The 16,140-nt window shown below is 38.7% G+C and overlaps 1 protein-coding gene across 1 annotated transcript in view; it reads left to right on the forward strand.

The window, feature by feature from the left end:
• Positions 1 to 16,140, forward strand: part of ttc14 (tetratricopeptide repeat domain 14) — a 33,637-nt gene that overhangs the window by 9,534 nt on the left and 7,963 nt on the right. Inside the window, exons 3-11 of the mRNA XM_057841359.1 lie at positions 775 to 974; positions 1,166 to 1,250; positions 3,322 to 3,451; positions 3,577 to 3,732; positions 3,894 to 3,965; positions 4,056 to 4,175; positions 6,877 to 6,999; positions 10,296 to 10,413; positions 15,944 to 16,053. Coding sequence (XP_057697342.1) covers positions 775 to 974; positions 1,166 to 1,250; positions 3,322 to 3,451; positions 3,577 to 3,732; positions 3,894 to 3,965; positions 4,056 to 4,175; positions 6,877 to 6,999; positions 10,296 to 10,413; positions 15,944 to 16,053 — 1,114 coding nt within the window. The remainder of the gene's footprint in view (positions 1 to 774; positions 975 to 1,165; positions 1,251 to 3,321; positions 3,452 to 3,576; positions 3,733 to 3,893; positions 3,966 to 4,055; positions 4,176 to 6,876; positions 7,000 to 10,295; positions 10,414 to 15,943; positions 16,054 to 16,140) is intronic.

Genomic DNA, 16,140 nt, shown 5'->3' on the forward strand with positions numbered 1-16,140 from the left:
CCTCGTACTCTTTTAAAACACCATCGAAGCGATTGTCATCTTTTAAGTGGCCTATTAAGATGTGTTTCTCGCCAGCCGTGCGGTGCACTTGAGCGTGATGTCAAAGAAAGGAGCGCTTGATTTACAGAGGCACACATCCCAATCCACCGACACCGTGCTAAAAATATTACAGTGCATATTATTGGTCTTATTAATAATGTTATTGGATTTATTAGGATGATGTCATAATTCCTATTATAGGATTGATAATTATCGGACCAATGATTACCGTGCACCAGTAGTGTCTAGCGCTTTCAATGGCAGCCATTGAGTTCACAGAGATATTATTTTAGTGGAAGGTTTTTGTAGCAACTTGTTGGTTCCTTATATATTTTTTTTAACAGTGACACCTTTTTTTAAAAACATATCGATACTGCAGGAACATACCGATACCCTTTGGGGATACAAACTATCACGATATATCACCATTTCAATATTTTGTTACACCCCTAATAAACAGTAAAATGTATTCCCAGTTCTATGGTTATCAGTTTTATACTTCATACAACCTTAGGAGAGTAGCAATGTTGTCATCATTAAAAAAAGTAACAACAGTAAGTGAGCGTGAGTCACCTGTTGTGCTCCAATGCCAGGTTTGGTTAAAATTTTGAAAGCAATATTTTTAACTCCCAATTTTTACCACTCAGATGTTTGACTGTTTGTTAACCGATGAATAATTAATTGTTGCTTCTGGTATCAATGTAACTGTGTTATTACATTTTCTAATTTTTGCAGAGGCTTACGCTCTTATGCCACCTCTGGAGTTATTCATGGAGGTGCCTTATGAGGAGAGAAGGGCCATGCTTTATAGGGATATGGAGAGAGGCGACATTGTGGTGGGAAGGATCAACAATATTCGGGAATATGGCTTCTTTCTCACCCTGATTTGCATGGCAGGAGGGCTGAACAGAGACATAGAAGACCTGGAGTTATCGGTAAGCTAACAGTCTTGATGTACAGTCGAAACTTATGTCAGCTTTCCACTTGAGCCACTATACACAAGAACAAATAAGTGCCAGGTAGTGTAGGGTAGACACAATGTTAGCCTGAAACTAACCCAGTCACTGTGAAGTCTTTGAATTTTAAGTCAAACAAATCTGCCCCCAATCCCCCTTTTTTTTCCCAGGCTCTTTGTCACATTAAGGAAATTCCTTCAACTGGCAGTCATGATGATCCTTTGTCCTACTACCAAATTGGGGACTTAATAAGAGGTGATTGTCTTCATTGTAATGATTTTAACAATACATTTTTAAATGATTGATAGTGACTTAAGGTTTGTTTTATTAACCAAGCAAATGCCGAAATATTTGTTCACCTTACACATTAGCTTTTCCAGTGATAACTTCCTACTGTTTGGCAGCAATGTTGCCATATCTTGTGTGTTCTTCTTTTAGTAATTCACGTTTTCATATCTTTAGTGGCCGAGTTAACAAGAAAATGCAATATCTGGACAAATTGTGATGGTACCTTTACTTTGGAAGAGTGTTGTTCTTGGCAGCCCTTTTTATTTTTGCCTTTTTTGGATTAAAATACTGCTTTGTGTTAGTCTTATTTGAGTCATTTCAAAATGTTTTTTAGTTGACGAAATCTCCTACAAATTTAATCTAGTTCTAGTCGACAGTTACTCAAAATGTTTTCGTCTGTAAAATTCAAACGTTTTAGTCAAAAAATAAAGGTTTCCAACAATCTTGAATGAACGCAGACAGACCACCATGTATTGTAACGTCTACAGTTGTGTTCAAAATTATTCAACCCCCACAGTGGATAAGTGTTTTGGCAAGTTTGAAATTCATTTTTCATCTCGTTTATAATCACATCAAATAATGACAATTCCACATTAGAACCCGATTCGTTACATTATTACAGGTATTATTATTATTGCTATTACTATATTATTATTCCTATTTATATTCATAATTAATTTGTTTTGCTATGTGTAATTGCTATTTGGAATAGTATCAACAGTATTTATTAAGGATTTAGTGTAGGTTTTCAGGCTGCGTAACGAATTAATGGAATAATAATGTATTCTTATGGGAAAATCCCGTTCCACATACGACCATTTTGACTTACAAACAAGGTTCTGGAATGAATTAGCTTTGTATGTAGAGGTACCAATGTATTATGACATGTTTTACATGTCGGTTGGCCCTCCTCCTCAAAGGCCCGGCCGTCTGTAACTTTACTAATGCCAAATTATTCCCTGACCAACGATTTCATTTTCTTCAATATGGGGAAAAAGTTCAGCAGTTTCACCTCCTCCAGCCATCGGGTAGCACAGCTGACTCACTGGCACTGAGCAAAGAAACGGTGGGCGAGGGTTGAGCCTTGCAATTTTTGGGACAAAAAAAAGCTAATACCTTAGTGACGTTATGACGGAAAATTTTTGCGGTTTTGAAACCTTAACGTTTTCATACCACGGCATACCTTGAAACCGGTAATCGGCACATGTCTACTTGACACACATCCTAAACTCCCGTGAGGAGAGTGAGGGAGCGGCGCAGCACACACATGAGTGACACAACCCAAACACTGCTCGGATGCAAGCTGAGGTACTCCACGTACAATATGAAAACGTCACGCATTATAAACATATGACAGAAACTATTTCACATTTTCGTCTCGTCAGTCAAAAAATGCCATTTGTCTCATTATGTTCTAGTCTCCAAGCCACGTTTTTAGCTCATCTTTGTCATGTCGTCATGAAAAAATTGTTCGTCGACTAAGTATTTTCATTATCGTCATTGTTGACGAAAACAACGCTGCTTTGGATTGTAAACCCCACGGGGTCACTTTCTGTTATCAAATTTTTGGTTAATATTGGTGGCATTTTGGTGAAAATTTGCAAGCTTTTGGTAAAAATTTGTGATGTTTTGGTGAAATTTCGGCGAAAAAAGGTGAGGAATTGAAAATATATCGAATGTTTATTCAATATGTTGAAGTTAAAATCATGTGAATGTGTTGAAAAAGGAATGGGAGGCTTTCCAAGCTGAAATATTGAATGTGCCATAAGAAATGAATGGGACTTTTTGGGTCATAAAAAATATTTTGGAAGAACTGTAATTTTGGGCAAAAACTGAATAGAAGCCTGCAGGGCATGAATTTTCTATCTTGTGGAAGTTTGACTTACTGTACAAGACTGAATCATATTCAGATCCAAGTGCAAGTGTCTTTTTGGCATTTGGTATGCCTGCATTCCTTTAAAGGTAACCATAGTACAACATAGCACCAGATTATTCATTAAACAAACAAATCTATTCAAGTTATTTTTTTTTTTTGTAGCTGGTGTGAAAGACATCGACCGCTACCAGGAAAAAATCACTGTATCCCTTCTCCAAACATCCATATCTCCCAGACCAGAGAGTATCCAATTGGGAGTAATGACCAGGGAAGAGCTACCTGTACAATACGAGTAAGACAACCATATTAAGAATAACTGAAACTTTAATATCAACAGACAAAATGTATGTAAGCCGAATATGAATACATGGTGGATGTTGCTTCAGATCTGAAATTAATCACGGCTACTTGTCTCAGTCGTAGTGTTTGTGCAGCTAATGACTCCAGTAAGACATATGAGCATATACTGAGGGGTTGCCATGGCTACCACAACCCCTCTGTGGTGGACTACTTGCTGGTAAACGTTGGTGTCAGTGACATCCATCCTCCATCAATGATGAGAGGGCTACAAAGGTAAATGTGTCTGCTGTCTTCCTCACCTGCGGGTGGCAATGCTGTTTTAGTGCTTGTGAATGAGATGATTTTGCAAGATTGCATTTTCAGACATGAATGTAAGAACATGACATTCATGATAGTCAATACTATTATGTTTTCTTTTTCCACTCCTCTAACAGTAAACTTTTTGTGAAAGAGGATTTTGCATCCGTCATCCGGAAGCAGCAGTCTGCGTCGTGGGCCTTGAAGTGGTACAAAACATGTTTTTTTCCCATTCATTGTTTCTCTTGCAAGAAATATTACACATTTCTCATTGTTTTCATTGTTTATTTTTTTTTCAGTGTCAAGGCAGGGGTAGCTCACTTCAAGCAGGGTCGTCACGTGGAAGCCATGAATGAGTACAACAAAGCATTGGACATTGACGCAAATAACGTGGAAGCCTTGGTAGCTCGAGGAGCACTGTGAGTTTTTTTTTAATCCAAAGGGTTTACCATGTTTACTATGCTAGTTTACAAAGTTTAAAAAAAATTTTTTTTTTTAAAAAGGCATATTGAAATCTTCATTTTCCTTTACTTGGTAGAATAGTCACTCCCCAACCGAGAGGTTGTGGGTTCGATTCTCCGCCCTGATGACCTCTTCCAAGTGTCCTTGAGCAAGATACTAAACCACGTTGCTGCGTAACCAGTAGGTAGATGAGGATATAGTGTGAAGCGCCTCGAGGGAATTTAAAAAGATGGAAAGGCACAATACAAGTGTAACTAAATTTACCATTTAAAGGGATCCTCGATCTTATAGACATAAAGACTCTAATAAACCACAATTGCTCTCTTGTACTAAAATATGTTGTTAGAAACACATAAAAAGTTAAATCAGTGGCAATATTTTATAATATTTAGTACATATTTTGACCCATATTTGGCGCCATGTTTTGCGGGCTCGGAGTGATGACGTAATTGGGACGTTTCCAATTGTGTACAACAATTGTGTATTGCTGCCTAAACTCGCCAAGTAAAATGACACGATGTGCTGCTTTTGGATGGAATTTCCAGTCAAATGGGGGTGTGATGTATGTCTCCACAGATTTCCTATTGATAAGAAGAGGAGAAAGGTTTGGGAAAATGCCTGTAGACTGACAAAACTTCCCAAAGACCCAAAGGCTTTGTTCTCGCCATTTTTCTCCTACCACTTTTGAGGCTTTTAGTCGACGGCAACTTATGAAAAAGCTCACCGCAGCAGCTGGATATAAGCGGAGACTAAAATCAAATGCTGTTCCAACTATTTTCCCTCACAAGAAGCCTCAACACACTCGGATATCGAGTGAAATGCGCACAATAAAGCACCAAAGACAAGAAACTGCTGGCCGCTCTCATTAGCAGGCAAGCCGCTCCTGTCACTACAGCGGTAGGCGAACCTTCTGGCGTACCGCTAGTCTCAGAGGAAGCTAATAATTCACCTCTACTGTCAGTTCATCAGGCAGTAAGTGTGTCTGTTCAGTATTCACCTAATATGAGTGATGCTGCCACTCAAACTGATGCAGACACGTCCGATGCAGCAATACAGTTGCCAGCTGATGTGCGCCGAGCACTTAATATAGATCACCCTTATCTAGCTAAACGTGAGTTGGATGTACAAGACATGGAGGACACTCGATCCAGTTGACGAATTTATTGAGGACAGTCAGCCACGATACGACTCTGATCCTGACTATCACACGTGTGCATTCATAGTTTTATTACCATCAGTGAGAGTTAATAATGTCAATAGTTATGAAAATAAAAATGCACGAATGACAAGGTGCGTTCAGACTTTTGGCCTGTACTTTTTTATTGAGGAAAATACGAGTAAATAATCGCTAGTGGGATTCAAACCGACGCTTCCTGTGTGACAGCCAACCGCTTATACCACTGGACTATACTTCCAAACGATGATGCAGTCATGATTTTCTTTTAAAAATGTGACAGAACCCACATGCGTTGTTTGTTTCTGTATAACAAAATCTGAAAGGAAAACGCAACTGAAAAGAAAGTGCGGCTGGCTTGACCACTTATTCAGAAAATTCGGCTAACTTCACCGAAATTGCCAGCCAAACGCAGGCACAGCATTGACGTAACAAAACAGCCCAGCCGGTGTGATTGGCTGTTTTAGACGGAAAATGTCTGATTGGCTGCAGACTGGCTCCATTTAGAAAAAAAGGCAAGTGTGTTTCTTGCCTGCGCGAAACCTGTCTCAAAAAGATCAACGCACTGTGAGTGGGAATTTCAGTTTAAAGCACGTTATAAATGCGCGTAAGACAATTCACACACACATTTGATGATTGTTTGTGTGTTTTTTGTGATATGTGTTTATGAATCGTACAGTGCGTGTGTGTTGTGTGCATGTTTTGTATCATATGTGTTTATAAATCCCACAAGGCGTGTGTGTTTCTGTTGGATGTGTGTGTTCATTATGAGACTGATATAGCCCCATAATTAAACGGTATTATATGAATACAATGTGGTCATGTTGAGTCAATCAAATTCTTCCTTAACGGAGCTATTGAAGTAATTTGGTGAAAATTATTCTAATATCGCAATATATTGCAAACCCCTTTAAAGTCGCAATGTCAAGTTTTTTTCCCGATATTGTTCAGCTTTAATTACAGTATGCATTACTGTATACTGTGATAGATAAGGCAAACTGCGTGCAATGATGTCTCGATCAATGACCATGCAAGTTTTAAGCACCTTTTAGTTTTCTTTGCATGGATTTTGAAAGCTTACACAACACTTAAACTCTTCTGGATTATGGTATTGACTGATGTGTCAGTTGTTGTTTTGAGGTTCTTACTGAAATACATGTTAAATGCAAAATGTTTTCTATTTTGAAAAAGAAAAGATGTTTGGGCATGAGAGGACACATATTTGCGCTACATTCTAACATCACCAAATCTCTGAGAACGTTAATGTGTCCATGGTTAGTATTTAGATGAAACATGCTTTTACTCAGCAAATTGTAGATGAAATTCATGTTTCCATTTGGAGGCAAAAGGTATTTTTAAATAGAAAAAAATGTTGAGGTCAGAATAAATCCCCGATGTGTGTTGTACAGTTACCCCTATAGTCTTTATTTGATGGAAAAACAGAATGTTTGTTTTGGTTTAAACTGGCTGCCTCCTATTCTAAGGTATGCTAATAAAGGAGTCATCGTGAAGGCTATATCGGACTTTGAATTGGCCTTGGAGACCTGTCCAGATCATCGCAATGCCAAGAAGTACCTCTGCCAAACACTAGTTGAGAAAGGAAAACAGTAAGTTTTGCACATGTTAATCCTAGCTCCGATTGAAATAGTTTAAAACAAAATTTGCACACATCAAAATAAGGGTGTTGAAATATATTGAAAGGAGATATCACAATAATTTGTATCCTCAAAGATTAACGATATGCTCCCATTAAGAATCATTCTATCGTTTTAAAAAAGTCTCTGTTGAAAAAAAAAAAAAAAAAAAAAAAAAAAACTAACCAACATGCCGCCAGCAAAATCGCCCACTAGAATACAACCCCTAGCAAAAAGTATGGAATCACCAGTCTCTGACGAGCACTCACGTAGACATTTTATCATGTAGAACAAACTCTGACAAACGCTTGAAAAAATAATGAATTAGTTCAAAAGTGCAACTCTTTGGCATTCAGAAACACTAAAAGAAATGAATAAAAACATTGTGGTCGTCAGTAAATGTTGCTTTTATAGCTCAAGTGCAGGGAAATATATATGGACTCACTCCATTCTGAGGAAACAAATATGGAATCATGAGAAACAAAGAAATAACAATCAAAACTAAGGGTGGAACGGTACATGTATTTGTATTGAACCATTTCGGTATGTGGTGCTCGGTTCGGAACGGAGGCGTACCGAACGAGTTTCTGACATAATGTAACCCTTACTTTTCGAGGCTGTGAGTCAATCGGGTTAGTTCCTTTGTGTAGATTATATTTACTCCGTCTTCTCTACTATAATGAGGACCAACACGGTACGACAGTATAACCCAGAAACGTCAACGGCGCGACAACGTGGCTGCCGCCGCGAGAACGTAGTGAAACGCGGGCGTTAAAGTCAATCAGCCAATGCACACCAGTTGCAGTGCGGCCGCGTGTTAGACGCGTCCCAGAAGCGGCTCAACACGACGCACGCGAAAAGAACAGCAGAGTTTATTATTTGACGCGAGACGCGACCCTTCTGCGTCAATACTACTACCAGTAGCTAGGATCGGGCAGACTGGAAGTCGTGTAAAAATAAGGTGGATCCGGTCGATTTTGAAACTAATATAACCCACTTTTTGAGTCCCATCAGATCTCTTGAGTGGTAGATCGGGGCATAGTTGACTTGTCTTTGTTGATTTACTGCTGTCTTCTCTGCTATAATAATCACCAACACGGCCCCGTGTTCAATACAAAACCCTCCTACCACAACAAAACAAGTAGGAACTAATATTCACATAGGAACTAAAGTTATACTACATAAAATATACAATATAAATGAATACTACATCACATTTGTAAAATATAAACACATAATAAAATAAATAATAGCCAATTTAAATAAAATAAATTGAAATAAGCTAAGAAACCTGTAATTAAATAATAAGAATACACAGATCCTGCTTACACAAATAAATGAATTCATTTCTGTGTGGTGCTTTAACTTGAGAAAATCCACCAATAAAGCTTTTGAAAACCGTTCATAAGAAAAAAAAAAATTCATTGAGGCATTTCATTTGTAAAATACATGTTAAAATCTTTGTCATTGGGATTGCTTTTCTCTTTAGCGCAGGACTTTTTTCCTCTTTCTTTCAGAAAGAAAGCTGACCAATACGCGGGGTCTGAAAGGCAAATTGTTGTTGGATTATCTTTAAATACCCGCTACTTTTTGAGCAGAATTCTAGCTTTGTATAGGCTAATGTTACTATTGTTGAAAGCACAAACAACTAGCACATTTATATTTTGCATTTTGTTTTCTTACTGTACCGAAAATGAACCGAACCGTGACCTCAAAACCGAGGTACGTACCGAACCGAGATTTTTGTGTACCGTTACACCCCTAATCAAAACACATCTCTTATTTAGTAGCACCACCTCTGGTCTCTGAGGCATAGACTTGATGAGTATTCTTCATCAATTTGGTACCAACTCTCTTTGATTGCAGTTGCCAGATCATCCTTGCAGGTCGGAGCCTTGCTAGGCCATTTTTTTCAATTTCCACCACAGGTTTTCTATAGGGTTGAGATCTGGGGTATTTGCAGGCCATGACATTGACTGGATGAGTCTTTCTTCAAGGAATGCTTTAACAGTTTTACCTCTGTGGCATGATACATTGTCATCTTGGAAAGTGACAGACATATTTTCCAATTGAAGGGATAAGAAAGTAGTCTAAAATTTCAATGTAAACTTGTGCATTTATTGAAGATTTAACCACAGCCATCTCCCCCAGTGCCTTTGCCTGACATGCAGCCCCATATCATCAAGGACTGAGGGAATTTTGATATTTTCTTCAGGCAGTCATCTTTGTAAATCACACTGGAACAGCACCAAGCCAAAGTTCCAGCATCATCACCTTGTCCAATGCAGATTCTTGACTCTTGACAGCTTGTCCAATGAACATTCTTGACTCTTGACAAGGTGATGGTGGAAACGTTCGTTTGATCGGCCCTCACAGTCAAAAAAGATTCGAGGTGTAGCGCCGTCAGTGGCACTAGGAGTGGTAATCTCTAGGTAGCTCACGATACGATTTGCCTTACAAGGCTCATGATAACGATGAACTCACGAAATGGCGATACAAAGTTACTGATACATTGGTTAGGAAGTCATTTTAGGATAAACGTAGACACTATTCCAAAGGAACATTTTGGTAGGAACATGAAAAAAAAAAAACAGTGACGCCTTTCTAAAATGATATAACGATTCTTTGTGGGAGCATATCAATAACCCTTTAGGATGCAAAATATTGTGATACATCACCTTTTCAATAAATTGTCACACCCCTAAATGGCACTGAAAACAGAGCATTCACAGCCAGTATTCCTGGGTTTACAGGTCACTTTCTGTTGATTTTGAGTCACTTTCTATTGACTTTGGGACGTTCCCGGGCTTAAGTCCTGTTCAATAACCCAAAATCAACAGGAACTGACACAGAAATGTGTGTTTCAATGACTTCAGCATAGGGATAGAGAAAAATATGTTTCCTGATTTGAAAATATCAAATAAATGCACTTCATAGAGTTCCCACTATTTGTATTGTTTTGATTTGTCTTCTTTTACCCCTAATGGCGGTTGCTGGTTTAGGTGCATTACCTCTACTGCCCCTTGGAGTAAAGATGGACTAACTCCGACATGGATTATTATATTAATTTTTTTTTTTTTACTCAAACATATTCGTCGTCTGACTGCGTGTACCAAACCGTCATGTCCGTACCGTGACTGTACGGGATGAATACGAATACCGTTACACTCATAGTAGCCACATCACTGGGTTTGCATGTGCCATGAAGGAAATACTATCATATTAGATTTGTGCCACTCAATCACCCTTCCATTGTCTCTCCTCTGTAGACTTGAAGAACAAGAGAAACTTGTTACAGCGGAAGGAGTGTACAAAAGAGCTATTTCTCTGGACGACACGAATCCTGAGGCCCAGGAGGCTTTGAAAAAAATTACAGAGACCATACAGGTGGGTGGGCCTCAACACTCAGACTTTTTAGTATTTATGTCCCTGCAATATGCAGGTAGTCACCGGGTTGCGATGTACTCAATTTACGCGATTTCGTCTTTACGACACCGAAATCTCGTCTGCCATTGCCACCGTTTTTTTTTTTTTTAAGTTGCTTAAACAGTACCTTATTGTACTTCACAGTATCTTATATTTTACTTTATTTATATGATGTGTTCTATTCTAACTAAACGTGAAGTGGTTCAGCTTTACAGACAGCAAACAAGGCAATTGTGCTTTTTGGAGCTTTTCCTTCCTCGACTTTTGACAATTTGTAAAGCTGTAACACACATATGTACACTTATGTTCAAAACGACACGCATTTTAACAATAAAACACTTGACACAAAAAATTGGTGTTCAAAATGTCCATCAAGTCTGATCAATATGTAAATTTAGTAGTTTAAATTGGCCTGATTTGCCGAACAAAAGTCCGCTGGCTTAAATGCTACGATTGCTAAGGTATTCACAATTCTCATAGCAAATTGCTCACACATAAAGCCTGAGTTATGCTTCTGTGTTGCGATAACGGCGAAGCTACTACGGCGTCAATGAGCATCCGATAGTTCTGTGGAAAGGGGACTGGTTGCTCGGTAATTCATAGCCAAGCCACTACAGGGGTGTGGCATCATGTTTGTACAGTTTGGGGGGGGGGGCTCTTGTCGACTTGTTCTAGTTTTCTTCCGGTTACACAAGAATGTCAATGTTGATGGAATGCTAGAATGTGGATCTTCAGCTCATCAACATTGTAGAACAATTGTTGATCATACTGTAATGTCCGTAACTAGCGTGGGTCCTTTAAGAGGCAATCAGACAGGGGAGTGGTGACGTAGCGGGAAGCGAGTGGAAAGAACGGGAGAAAGCGAAAGTTAGTGGTCGCATGTTGCCACAATAAAGTGGGAAAAGTAAATGGTGTTATACTTGTATAGCGCTTTTCCACCTTTCAAGGCGCTCAAAGCGCTTTACACTACATCACCATCCACCTACTGGTGATGCGGCACCAGGAGCAAGTTGGGGTTCAGTATCTTGCTCAAGGATACTTAGGCGAGTTCATCAGGGCAGAGAATCGAATCCACAACCTCTGGGTTGGGGGACAACTACTCTACCACTGAGCCACGCCATCCCCGTGAAAGCCATCATTGACTCCTCTCCTTCTTCTCCCCATCCGTTATCATACAGTAAAAGCACCAAGGCACTCTCAGTGATTAAGTGTGTGAACTGTTGTTGAAAATTAAACCTCAAAACAACTCTTGACACCAAACCTGTGCTTTATTCTTCATTTACTTGAAGTGTGAAATGTAAATAAGTCAGACTCACAGCAAACATATGTACACAATAAATGATGAAGTGCACCAACCAAAAATACAACATAAAGTGATAAAAAGCTGGCAGTGTTTGGCTGACTGTGTCATCGCTTCGGATGGCCATTTGCTTTCGAACACACACATACTTGTCTCGGTGGTTCTTCCATTTTTTTATGGAATCGCTGACCTTGCCATTTGGCAATCTTTATAATGTCTTGACGAGAGTTGTCGTACTTGCTCTTCGATGATACTCTCGTCTGCTTGGTCCATTTTTGTGTGTAGCAAAACAATGTTTGAAAATGGCAGTGACTTCACGCTGAACCGGAAACAACAGTCCGAGCGGACCAATCACAGTCCATTTGCGCCACGTCACCAAGCGTTGACGCGTCGACCAGTCAGAAAATTGCGGAGATGCACGTCAGGCAACGGCGGAGAGTCGTAAATCGTGTCTGCCGCAGAAGAATAACTCAGCCATAACTCCACAAACTGTAGCTGTAAACTTAATTACAAATGCATACAGAAACATGTATTAGCTGAAACAACTTAAAGCCTTTTGTGGGCCAAACCAGAGCAAAGCGATCCTTTATCCATGTCAGACGTCTGAGTTGGCTTCTCAATCATACAAGGCGACAGTCCAGCCAGACCCAACGCTGCTACCAGAGGGCAGTGTATACTCCATCATTAAACAAAATACAATGGTTTTGGACTTTTTGGATAGTTATTTTCAAATTTACCTAAAGGGTTCATTCCGACTTACGCGGCAATTCTGGTTAAGTCGCCTGCGCAGGAATCGAACTTGTTCGTAACCCGGAGACTACCTGTAGATCAAGAAATCTTAGATAAACTCCAGAAGATAATTGCTAATCATTCATAATCTGATCAAAATATTTTGTTTTTCATTTTTGCTGGAAGGGTATGATCAGTTTTTAACTTCGGTATCACTTTACAATAAGGGTCCCATAATTAACATTAGTTAATGCATTTTAAGACAATAACTAATGTTTAAGTAACATTACAATAATTAATATAATTGCTAATCTAATATTTATTAATATATTAACATGAGTCAAAGCATTACTTGAAGCATTAGTTAATGCATAACCAGACAGTAACTAATGGTTTGTTAAAATTAAATATAGGCTTATATAGGGTTAGGGTTTAGGGTTTGCTAACTTAAGCATTTATAACTTCTTTGTTAAGGGACACATGTGCTACACTTAACAATAAGGGTCCAAAAAGCATTCAGTAATGGTTAATAAAGGTTAAGTAGGGGGACTTAAGCATTTATCATTTCTTAGTTCAGGGACACATGTGTTACACTTTACAATAAGGGTCCAAAAACATTCAGTAATGGTTAATTAAGGTTAAGTAATACTTATGAGGTAGGTTCACGTGAAATAATACCATATTTAAGGTTAGGTTAGCAGCCACCCAAGGACTCACAGAGCAATGTTTCTTATTTTAAAATAACTTAATCACTTACTAGTACCAGTATACATTATTAACTATTTATTAATGCACTAATGTACATGTGAATTAATGTTAAGTAATGTATTATATATATTATATATTATAACTTAACCCTAAGTATGGTATTATTTCACGTGAAGGTACCTCGTAAGTATTACTTAACCTTAATTAACCATCACAATGTTTTTTTTACCCTTATTGTAAAGTGTAGCACATGTGTCTCTTAACTAAGAAATTATAAATGCTTGAGTTAACAAACCCTAACCCTATACAGGCCTATATACAGTGCCTTGCAAAAGTATTCGGCCCCCTTGAATCTTGCAACCTTTCGCCACATTTCAGGCTTCAAACATAAAGATATGAAATTTAATTTTTTGTCAAGAATCAACAACAAGTGGGACACAATCATGAAGTGGAACAACATTTATTGGATAATTTAAACTTTTTTAACAAATAAAAAACTGAAAAGTGGGGCGTGCAATATTATTCGGCCCCTTTACTTTCAGTGCAGCAAACTCACTCCAGAAGCTCAGTGAGGATCTCTGAATGATCCAATGTTGTCCTAAATGACCGATGATGATAAATAGAATCCAAATGTGTGTAATCAAGTCTCCGTATAAATGCACCTGCTCTGTGATAGTCTCAGGGTTCTGTTTAAAGTGCAGAGAGCATTATGAAAACCAAGGAACACACCAGGCAGGTCCGAGATACTGTTGTGGAGAAGTTTAAAGCCGGATTTGGATACAAAAAGATTTCCCAAGCTTTAAACATCTCAAGGAGCACTGTGCAAGCCATCATATTGAAATGGAAGGAGCATCAGACCACTGCAAATCTACCAAGACCCGGCCGTCCTTCCAAACTTTCTTCTCAAACAAGGAGAAAACTGATCAGAGATGCAGCCAAGAGGCCCATGATCACTCTGGATGAACTGCAGAGATCTACAGCTGAGGTGGGAGAGTCTGTCCATAGGACAACAATCAGTCGTACACTGCACAAATCTGGCCTTTATGGAAGAGTGGCAAGAAGAAAGCCATTTCTCAAAGATATCCATAAAAAGTCTCGTTTAAAGTTTGCCACAAGCCACCTGGGAGACACACCAAACATGTGGAAGAAGGTGCTCTGGTCAGATGAAACCAAAATTGAACTTTTTGGCCACAATGCAAAACGATATGTTTGGCGTAAAAGCAACACAGCTCATCACCCTGAACACACCATCCCCACTGTCAAACATGGTGGTGGCAGCATCATGGTTTGGGCCTGCTTTTCTTCAGCAGGGACAGGGAAGATGGTTAAAATTGACGGGAAGATGGATGCAGCCAAATACAGGAACATTCTGGAAGAAAACCTGTTGGTATCTGCACAAGACCTGAGACTGGGACGGAGATTTATCTTCCAACAGGACAATGATCCAAAACATAAAGCCAAATCTACAATGGAATGCTTCAAAAATAAACGTATCCAGGTGTTAGAATGGCCAAGTCAAAGTCCAGACCTAATTCCAATCGAGAATCTGTGGAAAGAGCTGAAGACTGCTGTTCACAAACACTCTCCATCCAACCTCACTGAGCTCGAGCTGTTTTGCAAGGAAGAATGGGCAAGAATGTCAGTCTCTCGATGTGCAAAACTGATAGAAACATATCCCAAGCGACTTGCCGCTGTAATTGGAGCAAAAGGTGGCGCTACAAAGTATTAACGCAAGGGGGCCGAATAATATTGCACGCCCCACTTTTCAGTTTATTTGTTATAAAAGTTTAAATTATCCAATAAATCCCACTTGTTGTTGATTCTTGACAAAAAATTAAAATTTTATATCTTTATGTTTGAAGCCTGAAATGTGGCGAAAGGTTGCAAGGTTCAAGGGGGCCGAATACTTTTGCAAGGCACTGTATGTATATATATATATATATATATATTTAATTTTACCAAACTATTAGTTACTGCCGGGTTATGCATTAACTAATGTATTTACTAATGTTAATTAATATATCACTAAATATTAAATAAGGGGTATATGAGTTATTGTAATGTTACTCAAACATTAGTTATTGTCTTAAAATGCATTAACTAATGCATTAACTTAATGCATTAACTCATGTTAATTAATATGTTAATAAATGTTAGATAAGGGATTAAATGAATTATTGTCATGTTACTTAAACATTAGTTATTGTCTAAAAATGCATTAACTAATGTTAATTAAGGGACCGTTATTGTAAAGTGTTACCTTCTTGTTTCATTTGTCATTTGGGAGCATTTACATTAGCGCCCCCATGTTTTTAATGTTTTGTCCTTGCGGTTTGTAATACTGATGAGATTTTTTTGTGTGTTCATATGATTGCGACTCTGGGACTTGACCTTCTGACTGACACGGCCTTTGTCATGCGGGGGGGAATAAAATCTGGAAAATGATCGACTCCTGCACACTGTTTCGTCCGTTATCCATGATCAATCAACAAACGGTAATATTGTCAATCTTATGTATCTGCTCATACCTTTGTCTTTTCTCCTATTTTGGATTGCACCACTTTTCTATGGTAAATACATCAAAATGACTCGCATGTTGGTTATGTTACACTGCACTTTACGATTTATTCATAACACATGGACAAAATTCTGTTTGCGGGGTTACTTTTGCATGTGATGGGTCACTGTAATTTTACATTTCTGTATGGATCACTGTTATTGTGCCTTGAATTGTATCGCCTGGCGGCCATAAAGAATTCGATTCGCCTGCGGGAAGAAGCAATGGCTAAAGAAGTGGAAGAGAAAGCTAAGAGCAGTCAAAGCAGTGCTGAGAAATTGCGTAAGATCTTAAAAGAGGAGAAGAGGTGAGTTCTGTATCTGGAAGAATGATGCTTGTTGAGCATGCTGCGACTGATGGAATATTAGCATTTTGACCAAATGAATAGTTCTCA

Source organism: Corythoichthys intestinalis, chromosome 7 (genome assembly GCF_030265065.1).
Source record: "Corythoichthys intestinalis isolate RoL2023-P3 chromosome 7, ASM3026506v1, whole genome shotgun sequence".
NCBI lineage: Eukaryota > Metazoa > Chordata > Actinopteri > Syngnathiformes > Syngnathidae > Corythoichthys > Corythoichthys intestinalis.